This window comes from Saccostrea echinata, unplaced genomic scaffold (assembly GCF_033153115.1).
Source record: "Saccostrea echinata isolate AGI-Se365-2 ecotype Australia unplaced genomic scaffold, CSIRO_AGI_Sech_v1 ptg000132l, whole genome shotgun sequence".
Classification (NCBI taxonomy): domain Eukaryota; kingdom Metazoa; phylum Mollusca; class Bivalvia; order Ostreida; family Ostreidae; genus Saccostrea; species Saccostrea echinata.
This window is the reverse complement of record NW_026889881.1, coordinates 89,528-107,551: the sequence shown is the minus strand read 5'-3', so window position 1 is coordinate 107,551 and position 18,024 is coordinate 89,528. Positions and strand designations below refer to the sequence as shown.

Below are 18,024 nucleotides of genomic sequence, written 5' to 3'. Positions count from 1 at the left end.
TATCACCAGGGTCTGTATTATCTATCACCAGGGTCTGTATACCCATCACCAGAGTCTGTATATCCATCACCAGGGACTGTATTATCTATCACCAGGGTCTGTATATCTATCACCAGGGTCTATATACCTATCACCAGGGTCTGTATACCTATCACAAGGGTGTGTATGCCCATCACCAGAGTCTATATACCCATCACCAGGGTCTGTATTATCTATCACCAAGGTCTGTATACCCATCACCAGGGTCTGTATACCTATCACCAGGGTCTGTATACCCATCACCAGGGTCTGTATACCCATCACCAGGGTCTGTATTATCTATCACCAAGGTCTGTATACCTATCACCAGGGTCTGTATACTTATCACCAGGGTCTATGTACCTATCACCAGGGTCTGTATACCCATCACCAGGGTCTGTATACCCATCACCAGGGTTTGTATACCCATCACCAGGGTCTGTATACCCATCACCAGGGTCTGTATTATCTATCACCAGGGTCTGTATACCCATCACCAGAGTCTGTATATCCATCACCAGGGACTGTATTATCTATCACCAGGGTCTGTATATCTATCACCAGGGTCTATATACCTATCACCAGGGTCTGTATACCCATCACCAGGGTCTGTATACCAATCACCAGGGTCTGTATACCTATCAACAGGGTCTGTATTATCTATCACCAAGGTCTGTATACCTATCACCAGGGTCTGTATACTTATCACCAGGATCTATGTACCTATCACCAGGGTCTGTATACCCATCACCAGGGTCTGTATACCCATCACCAGGGTCTGTATACCCACCACCAGGGTCTGTATTATCTATCACCAGGGCCTGTATACCCATCACCAGGGTCTATACCCATCACCAGGTACTGTATTATCTATCACCAGGAACTGTATACCTAACAACAGGGTCTGTATACCCATCACCAGGGTCTGTATACCCATCACCAGGCTCTGTATACCTATCACCAGGGTCTCTATACTTATCACCAGGGTCTGTCTATACCCACCACCATCTATAACTATCATCAGGGTCTATATACCTATCACCAGGTACTGTATACCAATCACCAGGGTCTCTTGACCCATCACTCGGGTCAGTTTATCTATCACCAGGTTCTGTATACCAATCACCAGGGTCTCTTGACCCATTACCAGGGTCAGTTTATCTATCACCAGGTACTGTATACCAATCACCAGGGTCTCTTGACCCATCACTCGGGTCAGTTTATCTATCACCAGGTTCTGTATACCAATCACCAGGGTCTCTTGACCCATTACCAGGGTCAGTTTATCTATCATCAGGTATTGTATACCAAACACCAGGGTCTCTTGACCCATCACTCGGGTCAGTTTATCTATCACCAGGTTCTGTATACCAATCACCAGGGTCTATATACCCTTCATCACGGTTTTTTCTTCCCTCGTGCAGGGTCTAGTTCCCATCTTTTTAGTAGGGTGACCTTCAACATAGTTTGCATTATGAAAATGAATCCAATTACTTTTTAGGGTGTCTTCATAAACGTAACATCTTGTGGAGAACGTATGAGTTGTTTAATGAACTATAATGATTTTATTGTGATTAAGATGCATTGACTCTAATGTTATATTGATCTTATTTACTTTTTATTTTGTAGTGTAAGCCTGTCAAGGAGGAAGCAAAGGATATAGAAACTTAAAACAATGGACAAAGATTTATAATTGTGTGGAACTATCTTTACATTGTAAATGCCAATGTATCCTGATTCCTCTATTGCATAAATCGAGAGAAATCTAAAAATTCCATTATGTTGTTAACTTGTTCCAGAGAAAATGTGAAGATATACATATCTACATAATTAATCAATAAAGTGTGAAATTTTAAAAATTATCATAAAAGAAGAGCAACCAACACAAAGTTCAAATTTCTTCTATGTTCATGACAGTAGAACAGTAGGATAATAGTGCCAAAATTTGTGTTCTACAAACCCTAGCTGTCATGTTGTCAAGAAGGAGACCCAGTGTATTTTCACTGCATGGAAATGATATGGAATGTCTTTAATCGTTTTTTGTTGTTTTTTTTTCTTTTTGGTTGGGATGCAATCGTCTATGGCATATTGTGACTGTCGTGGCGGCTCATCATATTTAAAATTATTATATATTTTTAAAGTGGGATGTTCTGTTTAAAAGCTTAGGACCAAGGATCGAGTTATGATTTGAAAGTCGATCAAACTTCAATGTCAAGTTTATGAGGTTAAAAATCAAAGTATATTTGGAAGGTCTTGTTACAGCTATGTTCATGTACAAGAAAATATTAAAGTCCTGTCTCATCAGGTACAAAGCTTTGGCCAGGATTAAAAGTTTTGTAAAAAGAAAGTCAAATGCCAAGGTCAAAGATCTTAGGCTATATACATTCCAGTGACTTGTTATAGTTTTGTCACGGGTATTGCACAGGTCAATTATGAAAACATATATCTCATTCCATACTAAGCTTAGGTCAGGGTTATTTTTTTTTTTATAAGTATATCAAATTTCACTGACAAGGTCATAAGATAAAAAAAAAATTCAGAAAGATTTTGTAATTCGTAATTCATATGTGGAATATGAGAGTCCGATCTTCTCAGAATTATTATATATTTTCTATTAGATGAATATTTCTTGAAATTGATAAACTAAACAAAAAATTATGACCAATGTTCAAATTTTTGTGATGAACAAACACATAGACTGTCCCGGCGTATTTGCTTTAGCAATGGAGAATAATTGAATAAAATTCCATGAAAGATAAATTGATAATTATGATAAAACGTTTTATTTGAAGTAGTGATACGTATATCTTTCCAAATTAATTTTATTAGCAATACATATATTCAAAGAGTAAGGCGTAGATAGTGTATTAACCCCCCCCCCCTCCATTTATTTTTGTAAACTTTAAAATATCATGCAGGCAATTTTTTTTATACTTGCTAAAATAAAAACTGATATATGAATAATTTACGGTCTAAAATTATTTCATATAAACACACTGACCACACGTTAGGTGCCTGCAAACATCTATGTGCAACAGAGGCAATTGATGTTACTTTTTTGTATATATGAGGTAAAAAGGTTTTTTTTTTGTTATAAATACCTCCTGCATTTACAAGTGAGGTTTGAAATATTAAAATTTTATTTTAAGAAAATGCTCCGAATATTCGACTATCGTTCGAATAATGTTATCGAATAGTCGACTAAGGAAAATAAATATTTTGACATCCCTAAAAATACACAGTAACAAGATTTCGAATATATGAACTTTTCGCATAATTAAATATGAATCACAGGGATTTTTTAAATATAATTATGAAGTATACACAATTTCAAAAATAAATCACAAGATAATCGAATATGAATTACAAAATTGAGTGTGTTTGTTTCTTATCTGACTATATCTTTGCGATTTCAAATAATTCTCCCATGTATCGTACATTTTTGGGCAATTTCATGATTTTAATCATGTGCAGGCAAACACAATCTGTGATTAATGTGTTAACTGTTGATTCTACTTGTTTTATAAACAAAATATTTCATAGAATTTTCCTACTAGATGTACAATTTGCAACCAGTTTAAGTGTTCTCAATTTTTTAATTTATTGGATAAGATAAATTAATCGAACGCTTTATTCGCATTTTTATGCCCCCGTATCGAAATTCGGGGGTATGTAGTTTTGCTCTGTCCGTCCGTCTGTCTGTTTGTCCGAAAAAAACTTTAACCTTGCCCATAACTTTTGATTGGTTGGAGCTATGACTTTCATATTTTACATGTGTATTCCTTGTGATAAGACCTTTCTCTGGGTACCACCATATTTGACCTTGACCTTGGAATTTGACCCAGTTTTGCAAAATTTTATCAAACTTTAACCTTGGTCATAACTTTTGAAAGGTCGGTGCTTTGGCTTTCATATTTCACAGGTGTATTTCTTGGAAGAAGGCCTTTCCTTGGGCACCATTAATTTTGACCATTTGACCTTGACCTTGATTTTTGACATACTTTTGAAAAAAAAAATAACCTTATCCATATCTATTCAATCGTTGCTACCGGGAATTTCATATTTCACAGGTTTATTCCTCGGGACAAGACCTTACTTTTGGGTACCAACATATTTGATTTGCGTTTGAGAAAGTTTAACCTTTGCTATAAGTTGCCATACGGGGGCATCAGTGTTTCACAAACACATCTTGTTTTCCGTAACGGTGATTTTTGTACATCAGTATTGGGGGAATTCAAATTCATACTTTAACATAAACTCAGTAGGAAGGAAAATATTTATACAACAAATCAAATAATTTGCAATTATAAAATGTTAACTTGTTTTATAAAAGATAAAAAATTGTAATAACAAATTGTTAATCTGAAATTATAATTTGATGAATTGTAAATACAAATGAAATAAATAAAATCTGTAGTGTTTAGGTGCCTTGAAAATCTATAGTGAGGTCGTTATTATTGGTCGACCTTTCCCTACACCTTGATCTACATGTTTAGGCCTTGAAATAAATTCCAAGCAACACATTCCAGACAATTATTTAGCCATCCTTCTTTATCTATCATGATAGTTAGACTGACAACACTTTGTTATAAATAGTGACTTTAACCCACTTCCCCCAATAAAAATTCATGTAATCGATAGGTTATACCTCCTTAAATTTAAATTGAAATTTAAACTTAAATTTTCAGTGCAGGCGTTCATTTAAGAAATGAATTTTAATTTTTGAAGATTCATGAGGACATGAACTACGACGCTTCACGCCGGCATATGACATGAAGCGCGTTAGCGCTTCATGATAAATATGCCGGCGTGAAGCGTTGTAGTTCATGTACCTCATGAATCTTCAAAAATTAAAATTCATTTCTTATATTTACATTATTTTCTGATGAGTTACCACAAATTTCACCATTCAACTGTCATTTTTAAAGCAAAACAGTTTTGACGTCAAGTATGGTATTATGACGTAACAATGAAGATATTCATGCTCATCCATGGTAGTTCATGAGAAAATGAACAGCATTCTAATTTGCAAAGAATCTTAAGAAAAAATATTTGGAAATGTAAATATTAAAAAATATTTTTACAAAGTCGCAAAGTCCAAATGTAGACTTCAAAGCTAAGTATGCATGAAAGTTTGATATGTTTGATGTCAAAGAACATACCGTATTAATTTCTCGAACGGTCTATAACATGGTCATTTCAGGCCAAAAATAAATAAACAAATTAGTGAACAAATAAACGTACAAATAAACCTCACTTTACAGCAAAGGACTTTCTCTTCTTTAGTGAACAAAATTATCTAAAATCTATAATGGTTATTATCGAATATTTCAATTTAATTTTGTTTGGTATTTCAAATTAAAACAAAATGTGTTTGTGAAACACTGATGTCCCTGTATGGCAGCTTTTGACAATGGTTAAAGTTTCTCAAATGCAACTCAAACTCAAATATTAAGGACATACGCAACGTACCTTACCTACTGATAATTTTTAAAGATATTCTTAATTTAAGATTATATAGTGCCATCAGATGTTCGTAGACAAAAAATCAGCATGCATTACCAGGGGTTTTGAAAAGATATCAATTGATGAAAATTCTTGTATAATTCAAAGAAAAATATACAAAAATTATTAAACATATATTCTAGATGTTTTGTTTATCCAAATTTATTTTAGAAGAAGTGTACAACAGCATATATAGACATTAAAATGTAGCACACAGTTCCTTTAAGTATTTGAAATCCTCAAATCCAGGGAAAAAGACAATAAAGTTCAAACTACGTTGCGTATGTCCTTAATAGCTGAAAAATGTTGTTACCCAAAGAAAGGACTCTCAGTGAATATATCTGAGAAATAAGAAATTCCAGGCACTAACCATTCAAAAGGTTTAGCTCAGGTTAAAGTTTTTTAAATGTGGGTCAAACTGCAAGGTCAAGGTCAAAGGGTCAAATTAAAGGTACCCAGGCTAAGGCTTTGTCATAAGAAATACACATGTAAAACATTAAAGTATTAGCACCAACTGTTCAAAATATATGGCCAAGATTAAAGTTTTTCAAAAGTATGTCTTATTCCAAGATAAAGGTCAAAATTTCAAATATGTCGGAACCCAAAGAAAGGATTTGTCACAAGGAATACACATGTGGAAAATAATAGCCCTGATACTAATTTCTCAAGGTTAAAATTTTTAAAAGTTGGTAAAACTCAAAGGTCAAGATCAATTTTTTTAATATCCGTTCAAAGGTCTTGCTACTATGAATACACATACTAGTATAAAGTATGAAAGCCCTTGCACCAACTGTTGAAAAGTTATAGCCAAGGTTAAAGTTTGGTAAATTCTTGAAAAAGTGGGAAAAACTCAAAGATCAAGGTCAAAAAAGTCAAATATGTTAGAACCCAAACAAAGGCCTTATCACAAGGAATGCACATGTGAAATATGAAAGCCATAGGTCCAACCAATCAAAAGTAATGGGCACGTTTTTGCGGACAGACAAACAGGTGATGGGTATACAGACCCTGGTGATAGATGTACAGCTCTAATGATAGATAATATAGACCCTGGTGATAAGTATACAGACCCTTTTAATAGATAATACCGACCTTGGTTATAGAAATACAGACGCTGGTAATAGATATACGGACCCTGGTAATAGGTCCACAGTCTCTGGTGATAGGTATACACACCCTGGTGATGGGTACATACAGACCCTAATGACAGATAATACACACCCTTGACATAGATTTACAGATTAAGACCCTGTTCATAGATACCCAAACCCTGGTGATGGGTATACAGACCCTGGTGATGGGTATACAGACCCTGGAGATAGGTATACAGACTCTGGTCATTGGTATGCAGACCCTGGTGATAGGTATATAGACCCTGGTGATAGATAATACAGACCCTGGTGATAGGTATAAAGACCCTGGTGATAGGTATAAGGACACTGGTGATAGGTATATAGACCCTGGTGATAGGTAATACAGACCCTGGTGATAGGTATACAGACCCTGGTGATGGGTATACAGACCCTGGTGATAGGTATAAAGACCCTGGTGATAGGTATAAGGACCCTGGTGATAGGTATATAGACCCTGGTGATAGGTACATAGACCCTGGTGATAAGTATACAGACCCTGGTGATGGGTATACAGACCTTGGTGATAGATAATACAGACCCTGGTGATGGGTATATAGACTCTGGTGATAGGTATACAGACCCTGGTGATGGGTATACAGACCCTGGTGATGGGTATAAAGACCCTGGTGATAGATAATACAGACACTGGTGATGGGTATACAGACCCTGGTGATAGGTACATAGACCCTGGTGATAAGTATACAGACCCTGGTGATGGGTATACAGACCCTGGTGATAGGTATATAGACCCTGGTGATAGGTACATAGACCCTGGTGATAAGTATACAGACCCTGGTGATGGGAATATAGACTCTGGTGATAGGTATACAGACCCTGGTGATGGGTATACAGACCCTGGTGATGGGTAGACAGACCCTGGTGATAGATAATACAGACCCTGGTGATGGGTATATAGACTCTGGTGATAGGTTTATAGACCCTGGTGATGGGTATACAGACCCTGGTGATGGGTATACAGACCCTGGTGACGGGTATACAGACCTTGGTGATAGATAATACAGACCCTGGTGATGGGTATATAGACTCTGGTGATGGGCATACACACCCTTGTGATAGGTATACAGACCCTGGTGATAGGTATATAGACCCTGGTGATAGCTATACAGTTCCTGGTGATAGATAATACAGTCCCTGGTGATGGATATACAAACCCTGGTGATGGGTATACAGACCCTGGTGATAGATAATACAGACCCTGGTGCTAGGTATACAGACCCTGGTGATGGGTATACAGACCTTGGTGATAGATAATACAGACCCTGGTGATGGGTATATAGACTCTGGTGATAGGTATACAGACCCTGGTGATGGGTATACAGACCCTGGTGATGGGTATACAGACCCTGGTGATGGGTATACAGACCCTGGTGATAGGTACATAGACCCTGGTGATAAGTATACAGACCCTGGTGATAGGTATACAGACCCTGGTGATGGGTATATAGACTCTGGTGATAAGTATACAGACCCTGGTGATGGGTATACAGACCCTGGTGATGGGTATACAGACCCTGGTGATAGATAATACAGACCCTGGTGATGGGTATATAGACTCTGGTGATAGGTATACAGACCCTGGTGATGGGTATACAGACCCTGATGATGGGTATACAGACCCTGGTGACGGGTATACAGACCTTGGTGATAGATAATACAGACCCTGGTGATGGGTATATAGACTCTGGTGATGGGCATACACATCCTTGTGATAGGTATACAGACCCTGGTGATAGGTATATAGACCCTGGTGATAGCTATACAGTTCCTGGTGATAGATAATACAGTCCCTGGTGATGGATATACAAACCCTGGTGATGGGTATACAGACCCTGGTGATAGATAATACAGACCCTGGTGCTAGGTATACAGACCCTGGTGATGGGTATACAGACCTTGGTGATAGATAATACAGACCCTGGTGATGGGTATATAGACTCTGGTGATAGGTATACAGACCCTGGTGATGGGTATACAGACCCTGGTGATGGGTATAAAGACCCTGGTGATAGATAATACAGATCCTGGTGCTAGGTATACAGACCCTGGTGATGGGTATACAGACCTTGGTGATAGATAATACAGACCCTGGTGATGGGTATATAGACCCTGGTGATAGGTACATAGACCCTGGTGATCAGTATACAGACCCTGGTGATAGGTATACAGACCCTGGTGATGGGTATATAGACCCTGGTGATAGGTACATAGACCCTGGTGATAAGTATACAGACCCTGGTGATGGGTATACAAACCCTGGTGATGGGTATATAGACCCTGGTGATAGGTTTATAGACCCTGGTGATGGGTATACAGACCCTGGTGATGGGTATACAGACCCTGGTGATGGGTATATAGACCCTGGTGATAGGTACATAGACCCTGGTGATAAGTATACAGACCCTGGTGATAGGTATATAGACCCTGGTGATGGTATACAAACTATGGCAATACATAAACAGACCCTGGTAATAAGTATACAAACCCTGTAAAAATAATTAATTTATAAAAGAAATATATGATAAATGCATAAATAAATCAATAAATAAATTCAAAAATAAATCAATCAATCAATAAAGAAATAAAAAATAAAGAAATAAAGAAAAATACGAATAAATGAATGCATAAATAAATAGATAAATAATAAATAAATAAATAAATAGAATACGAAATAAATGAAGGAATGAATATAATAAATAGATAAACAAACAAATAAATGAACTTCTTAATGAATTAATCAATTACTTAATTATTAGAATAATAAATAAATGAATAAATAAACAAACATGCATACAAATTAATAAATCAATGAATTAATTAATAGATAATTAATTAATGGATAGAATAATTAATAAATGAAGGAAAGAATGTTATAAATGAATTTAAAAAAAAATACAAATATATATCTTTTAATAAATTAATCAGTTACTTAGTTAATTAATTATAAGAATGATAAATAAATAAATTAAATAAATAAATAAATAAATAAATAAATAAATAAATAAATAAATAAATAAATAAATAAATAAAAACTAACTGTAAAGTTGATTCATTTATTCTTCTGCTTTTTTAAATAAAAGTTGATCGAATTATGCAAAAATTTCTGCATCTGACTATAGTATCATTCCGCATTACTAGTTTCCATTATATATTCCGAATTTCCTCTCTGCTGTTTTCCGATCTCGATGGAAATTTATTTCACGCATGCGCTCTGCCTGGTTATAGAGGCTGGTTACGAGATCCAAAACAGCATACATATTATACCTCGGCCATCGCCTGGGTAGCGTTACTGGGCATTATTTCACAACTGCAAACAGGTTAATATATTTATTCATGCCACTTGTTATGTTTTTAACAATACGTAAAATTAAGCTTTTATTTTGCCTAAATATCTGTAAATTTAATTGAAATCTTTAAAATATCTTACCTGTCCAGGTGTGTGTCATCCATTGAGAATGTTTACAAAACTTTACTTCCGCTATATAAAAGACTCTATTTAATTCAAAATATAACTTAGGTCTTGTTTATGATAAATTATAAAAGTAGCTCTTTTAATTTAACATTATTCAGATTAATCTAAATTAAACAAATAGTAAATAAGTGTGATATTCTTCAGATTTGGTTATGAAAATAGACATAAACCTGAAGATATACAATTTTATCTAGTGTATAATATATTTTAGAAATACATAATAATTAGAGCTAAAAGGACATTTTTATTAAAGTGTTCTTTCAATATTTCAGCCCAAGCAATTCAGTGTTACCAGTGTGACAGCAATGAAGATTTATCATGTCCATCCTACGAGGCCTTTGATAAAGAAGTCAATGCACCCATCAACTGCAACAGCTTCGAGGCCAACACCCCTGGCCAGTTCTGTATGAAAATCACCCAGGAGAGTCCAGGATGTAAGCATTTTGACAATTAATTCTTATGCAATTTTTAAAAAATTATGGGGTGCTTTAAACTGAACCAACGGGAGAACAATGCACATGTTATTATTTCTTGTAATAGTCTGAGCAAACTAATCAGCACTCAAAACAATTGTATGTATTCTTTTGTTTGGAAACATTATAGAGTTGTTTTTTTTTACATGAAGGGAGAGGTTGGAAAAAGATCACAAGAAGATGTGGGTCAAGGACAGACCAGGGTATGTACACTGCATATATAGTTAAACCTCGCTATCTCAAACATTGTTAAATCTCAAATACCATAATATGTGAAAGAGAGTTGGAACTCAACATCACTTTTTCTACCTCAATGTCTTGAACCCTAGGATATCTTGAAGTTTTTTTTCAGTCCCATCCAGTATGAGATGACAAGGTTTGACTGTATTTGGTCCTTGATTCTGAGGCATTTATAATTGTGTACTTGTTTTTTTTCTGAAACTTTACATTAAAACTCAACTCATGTATTTCAGAGGAATTGCATATTAATGCATAATGTATTGATAAAATAATGATAAAGTGACAATAAATGTCTTTTTGTTGAGGCTGGAAGACTATGTTAACTAATCTCAAACTTATCCTTGTCGACAAATTCTAGTGGGCTTTTCAGTTTTATGTGACATTGCATTTATTCATTATGTAAATTTATTTCAGGGGTGGCATGGGGTTGCCGTTGGCAGTGGGACACAGTAGGTGTATTTAAGGAGATCTGCTACTGTGAATCGAACAATTGTAACGGAGCTGGACAAGTGAAGATGTCCTTTGCAGCTGTTGTCATGGTTTTTATTGGATGTTTGCTTCAAAGATTCCTATAACCACAGCATCTCTATCTAGAGTCAGATTCAGCATTCCTTAACTGAAATTTATCTGAATAAAATTCATTTCATCCAGGTTTAATTTATCTAGGTTTGACAGAAAATAGGAAATTTGTTGATAGATTATCATGAAATTTGAAATTTACTTAAAAATCTTTAGTTATGTATGAAGTATATTGGTTAGTTAGTAGTATTGAAAGAAAAGGCGATGTGATTAAAAAGCATCCCCATCACTTTTTCGCTATGCAAACCTGTAAACATTGGTTTATTTAGTGGTTTAAATTATTTACACCTTAGCAATCCTATCATTATTGACACCCTCTTGTTTTTTCCAATTCAATAAGTATACTCAAAGAATATTCTTGAAACAAATTGTTTTATCATAATTTATAATAATTTTGATTCATATTACATGTGATTGCAAAGATTTTTTTTTTTCAATTACAAACCATGTCATCCCAAAGAATACTGACTCTTTTAAATAAAATCTTCAAAGTCCAATAATCCCGAAATAAATATGTGATAAAATTTATACACAAGATGTTGTATACAAGGCTGTATAGTTGCTGTAGTGTGAAGAACAGTTAAGCATGCTTATGTATCAAGTGAATTTTGAGTGACCATTTTATGTATATCAATGTGCATGGTTAAATGCTTGTAATCAGTTAGATGTATGAAAGATAAGAAAAGTTATTGTTCACATGGAGTGTGAGTGATTCTAAATGGATGCAAGGTGTGGAAGTTGTTGCTTAAACCCAGGGGTAGCATGTTGCCCCACACCATATCAAAACATATCAGATGTAAATATTCTTTATGCTGCGTGTATTTTGTGTGTTTGTTATTCCATTTGATGATGATGAATTGTAAAAATCCTGATTTCTTTTTCATTGTTGTGATGGGATTTTAATTATACATTTGAGTTAAAATCAAAATCCCTTTTTATTTAAGTGCTTTTGTCAATTGGAGGCAATTATTGCAATGTCTAAATTGAATTTTTTAAGTTGATGGGGTTTAAGGAGAAACCAAAACACAGCAATGAAGAGACAATCATAGTATGATTAGTGAGACAAGGTCCTGTATATATTGAAAATATATTTTGATATACATACTAATAACATTCCATTTGTACATGAATATTTATAGTGGAGATGTAGAATTTTTCATATTAATCATATTTTGTAAAATTTGCACAGTACATAACCTCTCCTTTAAAAGGCCTGAATGCATTTGCATTAAGGAATGCATGAGCATCTAAAATCATGTCTCTTCATATAACTCAAAAAGGTGTGATAAAATTAATTTTAATAAGGATTTATAAATGCATATGTTTACCAGTAAGATAACCTACACAGATAAAAGCTTACACTGTGTAGTGTATTTGTGGCAGGACTTTCATCTTTACTCAAATAGTTATTTTATGACCAATTTTCTATCGGTTCCTATATACTATATTTACAAGTTGCCAATGATTAAAAGTTGTAAAATATTGCACAATTTTGGCATACAAAAACAAATGGTGAAGCTGTTATTTTTTCACAAAAACTTTTGAAAAATGTCTTATTTAATTTGCATACAACACCATGTACATCAATTTGAGCAGGTATTCCCTGTGATTATATTCATTTATTAATTGGATCTTTTAAAAGATATCTTGTACATTTACTGTATTTTATCAGCAAAATGTAATTTTTAGATAATTTTGTTTATACATTTAATAAATACAATATGATAACTTTGTTGTCTCTTTTGGGTTGTAACATATACATAAGGCCAAAATTCCTTCAAATCATTGAAGCAGAACGAAATAGAAACTTGATCTGTAACTCATCAAGATGGACTCATAAACCAAAAATCAACTCAATACAAGTATCTTGTGTAGCAAAAAGTCCAGAAAATAAAGGGGGACAGACTGACTGAGAAAAAAAGAAGACAAAATGGAGAGGAAACCTATAGTTCCCTCCAGTAGGGGACTATAATATGTACCTTGTACATCCCCCTGAAGAATGTATGTAATGGTGACCAGAATGATTTTGAATTAATTGCTGTATCAAAGAGAAATGATAATTTCACAAGTCTCTATATTTTTTTTTTAGTTTTATTCACAGCCAACTGTATCAAACAACATGAGAATGGTGAAGCAGTTTTATGTATAGTTTACAGCAGTCTGAAGTTGTAAATATCAAATGGGAAGACTGCATATCACTGCAAAAATCACGTACCTGCTGAACAAAGTATCAATTTTATGATTAATTAAAGGCACACAAGGTTTTTTTTTTAAAACAGTAATGAGAAATGAAATTTTTTTTTACACAAATTAGTTTGTATTGAATAAGTGAAGGAAAAGAGCAGAAAAATTGATCATTTAAAACATCAAGTGACAAAAAAAATTTAGGATACAAATAACATCTGATACAGGCATAGAATGTTTTCTACATCACAAAACGGTTAACATATAAACATGTATACATTATATAATTATTTGAATATCACAGTTAGACTTCAGCACAAAATAGCTGAGAAATTACAAATTGATAAACAATATTAGGGAAATTATAATGCCAGTAAAAGAAGTTCCTTATCAATTACAATTAAGGCATGGATATACACTACAAATTCAAGGACGGTTTATTCACAGTTAATAAATTTGATACCTTTAAGTAACAACAGTTGAAGGAATAAAGGCACACACATTATAAATAATAATAACAAAAATATGGACGGATCAGCAGACATCTCATTTTAATCAGCAGGGACTATGTAATATATAATACCACGGAAATAAAATAATAGTTTTATACATTATTATCACTGTCATATAGGATCTCCTACAGTTATAAATTAAAAACTAACAAAGTAGTAATGGATTGGCACAAATACGACATGGAATTATTTAACATTTTTTGAAATGACTATGTTTCAAAAACAAATTCTGTGAGAATGCATCTTCATAAAACAAAATCTGTGTTTCCATAACAACAGTCACGGATCGCTGCTCAGTCATCCAGTTGACAGAGACTGGCCACGCCTCGGTTGATCCAGTGATTTTGAGATTTGTCTGTTGGGAGTTCTATAAATAGCACAAAGTTTGTGGAGTGACCGGTGGTGGACAGAACACCTCTTCTAGCACTGGTCTTGTAAACTGGACAGCGGTAAGTCTTCTTCTCAGCAAAGTCCTCAATTCTGTTAGGCTGTAACCAGATCTAATTATGGGGTTAAGGGTGGATATTTGCATATTGATGCTATACCCTACATATAAATGGTGCCTGGTATTATGGATCAGTTTACATGTACATGTATTAGAAAGAAGCAAAATGTGAATCAAACAGATAAAAATGGAAACACAGCTATAATCAATTTTCTTCATGCTTTACCTTCAAGGTGATATTTGGAAGAATCATTTTTTATCATTTTAAGTAATTGAATTTTCTATATTGTTCTAAACATGAATTTATCAGGATGTCATGAACAGAATGGTTATTAAAAAGGATACACATGGCATTTGATCAAAGAGGATTTTGGGGAGGGATTCTCCAATCAGCATTGTGTCTCTGTCCCATCGAGCTCCCTCCAGGAACAAGCCCTGTCAATATTACAAGGCATAGTTAAAAAAAAAAAAATAACAAATGCTAAATAATGTATATGTCATGCTACAAGTTCATGGATTTATATTCTTGAGTAATTAAGTGCTAGTACACAAAATTTGCCAGAACATTTTTTTTTTGGCCATCACTGAACATTGTATACAATGTACCAATACTGCTGATTACAAAACTCACATTTAGGGATATATTCAACAAGTCTACACATTTCCCTATGGTACATGTATACAGTTCAGAGCTAATATGTAAGGAAAATTATTATGCGTCTTTAATTTAAACAGAGTTGGGGATAAATTAACCCTGCACTGAAACTTCCATCACTTACATTGTTCCTACAGTTAAATGTTTTCATCAAAAAAAAAACAAGACTCACAGAAAAGCACCACAAATAAGTTACCTACAGAAGTATTCAGTATGCTGGTTATTTATCAATCTGAGGTATTCGCTTCATTACTTACATATACGTAAGCACCATCCTCTGGCTTGGTCTCCATATGTCTTTCTTCTTTCAATATTGCAAATTCAAAGCCAACTGTATCAATGGGAATGGTATACTTTCTGGCATAGTTCTGGGAGACACCTGTATCAGATGAAGTAATTTGTAATAATGATGGATTTCCTAAAGAGCAATCTACACCATTTATGAAAAAAAATGATCCCCCCCCCCCCCCAAAAAAAAAAATTTGGAAACCTGTCAAGAAGGACTGTGTGAAATAGAACCCAGACAACCAGAAAGTGGGTGGGGCACCATGGTCAATCCAATCGCTGAAGAACTTCAATCTATAAAAGACAAAGATATCAAGTAAAGCTCTCAAGTACAGCATAATGAAGCATTTTTTGCAACAGACATCTTTGCAGCATATGCACACCTTTGCTAATCAATGAATATCAACACTGGAAATCAATGTTATATAAGACAATTTGACACTGATTTTTTCTTACCTGGCTATGAGATCATTTATATAGCTTCCCAGAGGTTTAAGAGAGGGGTATGACTTGGCCGCCCATACAGATGGGACTTTTCCTATAAGCATGCTCTGGAACACCTCCTCCAACTCTGACGACATGACCACAAGACCTTTGATGGCCTTCTGGAGGTTAATGAGAGACTGGCGAACAACGGATGTCAGACGGTTGAAGCGAATAAGTTCCTGTCTCAATACTGTGTTCATGGACTCATTGTACAACACTGGGTATTTTTTCATGACCTGATGTTAAAGAGAAAGATAAAATTAAGTGATATTGCATGTTTCTGAATCATTAAGGTAATCAATGACTACAAAGCTCAATTCATCAGGATGAGCTAAAAAAAATTAAGAAACAAATTTAATTCTGAGTTAACACATAAATTTTATTGCTTTTAATTGAATGGTTTAAGATATATTTGATATAATTATTTAAAATCTTATCCATTTAGCAATACGTACAAATTCCATATCATAGTCCTTTGGTAATTTTCCTAGGATATCTGCAGCCAGGTCCTGGATGACTTCAGCTGTTGATTTACCTCCCTTGTTGGCTTGTCGAGGGAGGGTCAAAAGAATGTTATCGAACAACTGAAACAGGAAATCAGGTACAATGATAAGGACATACAATATACCACTCTTATATCTTTTGTAAAAAACAAAACTGTTAATCACTTACATTTTATGTGACCTTTTTTTTTAATTAGTATCTTAAATAATGAGCACAAATTTAATCAATTGAATCTCACCCGATTTAAATGTGATTTACAGTATAACCATCTTAATTATGTCAGATTGTACAGTATGACCTTACCAGCTGTGTTTCTTGGTTGTCCTTTGTGATGTCTGCATTCTCATGAAGACCAAACACTTCTGGGAGTGGGTTAAGGGGGAGGGTCCTGATGTAATCAATATAGCTCTGGTGGAGGCCTTCCTCTGGGGCATAGTAAATACCACTGGGAGAGAATCTGACAAAAACAAACAGAATAGTCATTGGGAAGGGGTGGATGGGTGGGTGGGTTAATCCTTTACAATCAATTTCTCAAATTTCTTGATAAAATCACTATTCTCTGATAGAAACTTTATAATTATTTATTTTGTGGTATCTCAAGGACAGTATAATTATTATAAACTGTTTTTCTAGTTTAAATATAACTGAATATAATAATACTAGTACTTCTTGAGACCCTTCTGTTCATTACAAAAGACCTTTATTTTTAACACAAAATATTACTTGTCATCTGGGTTAGTGATGATTTGTATTTAAACACAATATTTACTTGTAGTCTGGGTTGGTGATGATTTGTTCCGTGTAGAAGATGGAGAGGATAGACATGAGGAGGCGGCGATCTTTGTCATCCGTCACTCGGCCTCCATAGTTACACTCTCCCGTCAAGTAGGTCAGAGCCGGGAGGGGGAGTTCATCATACTCATTCAAGAACATCTACAGATACAAAAGAAATATATTAATAAAACAGAGAGAGAGAGAGAGAGAGAGTTCATAGAAAGGATGGCACATTTGTAGAAGCTGAACTTTCACATGTTTTCGTAGGCACTGTATATGACCTCTGAGCTTTGTATCTAATCCTCATTTATGGTGGGAAAGGGGGTGGGGTGTACTGAGCTAGCTATAAATAATAACTTGGTCATAACAGTAAATCAATTTGAGAAAATAAGCAGATACTGAACTAAATTCCCCATCTGAATTGCCATGACAATATATTTTATAGTTACTGAAAGTTTTGTGGACAGATATGAACTTCACAATAAAATCTAATGCCAGAATGTCATGTATAAAATCATTACCATAATTGAAAACTGTATAAACTTAATTCATCATAAATTCTATCACTTCATTTTAAATTCTATTCTCTATTTATAAGGCTCGATTTTAACTATCAGCAAAATATGAATAATCAGCAAAAAAAAAGGAAAAATTTAAAAACTAAGTAATTGTTAAACACTACTAAACTAGGGGTCCTTGGTTGTATAATGACATCAGACTTGCCAACATTATCTTTAAGTT

General features: G+C 34.4%; 2 protein-coding genes across 2 annotated transcripts in view; one reads left to right on the top strand and one right to left on the bottom strand.

Moving 5' to 3' along the window:
- The first annotated feature begins 6,820 nt into the window (after positions 1-6,820).
- Positions 6,821-13,170, top strand: LOC133177411 (uncharacterized). The gene is made up of 5 exons (XM_061312453.1): positions 6,821-6,887; positions 9,794-9,991; positions 10,419-10,580; positions 10,772-10,822; positions 11,274-13,170. The coding sequence occupies exons 1-5, from the start codon at positions 6,821-6,823 to the stop codon at positions 11,432-11,434; spliced, it is 639 nt and encodes a 212-aa protein (XP_061168437.1). The 3' UTR covers positions 11,435-13,170.
- A 616-nt stretch (positions 13,171-13,786) lies between these two features.
- LOC133177412 (dynein axonemal heavy chain 3-like) overlaps positions 13,787-18,024 on the bottom strand; it is a 35,963-nt gene continuing 31,725 nt past the window's right edge. The window contains exons 66-73 of the mRNA XM_061312454.1: positions 17,279-17,442; positions 16,813-16,966; positions 16,461-16,589; positions 15,976-16,241; positions 15,725-15,813; positions 15,492-15,613; positions 14,925-15,014; positions 13,787-14,634 (exon numbers count right to left, since the gene is read on the bottom strand). Coding sequence (XP_061168438.1) covers positions 14,428-14,634; positions 14,925-15,014; positions 15,492-15,613; positions 15,725-15,813; positions 15,976-16,241; positions 16,461-16,589; positions 16,813-16,966; positions 17,279-17,442 — 1,221 coding nt within the window. The 3' untranslated portion in view covers positions 13,787-14,427. The remainder of the gene's footprint in view (positions 14,635-14,924; positions 15,015-15,491; positions 15,614-15,724; positions 15,814-15,975; positions 16,242-16,460; positions 16,590-16,812; positions 16,967-17,278; positions 17,443-18,024) is intronic.

What these genes read in the sequence shown, in the direction of transcription:
- LOC133177411 (XM_061312453.1), top strand. Translation starts at nt 6,821, where the DNA reads ATGGGTATACAGACCCTGGAGATAGGTATACAGACTCTGGTCATTGGT. An exon ending in TATTTCACAACTGCAAACAG is followed by an intron (nt 9,992 to 10,418) that starts GTTAATATATTT and finishes TCAATATTTCAG; the next exon opens with CCCAAGCAATTCAGTGTTAC. An exon ending in TGGGTCAAGGACAGACCAGG is followed by an intron (nt 10,823 to 11,273) that starts GTATGTACACTG and finishes AATTTATTTCAG; the next exon opens with GGGTGGCATGGGGTTGCCGT.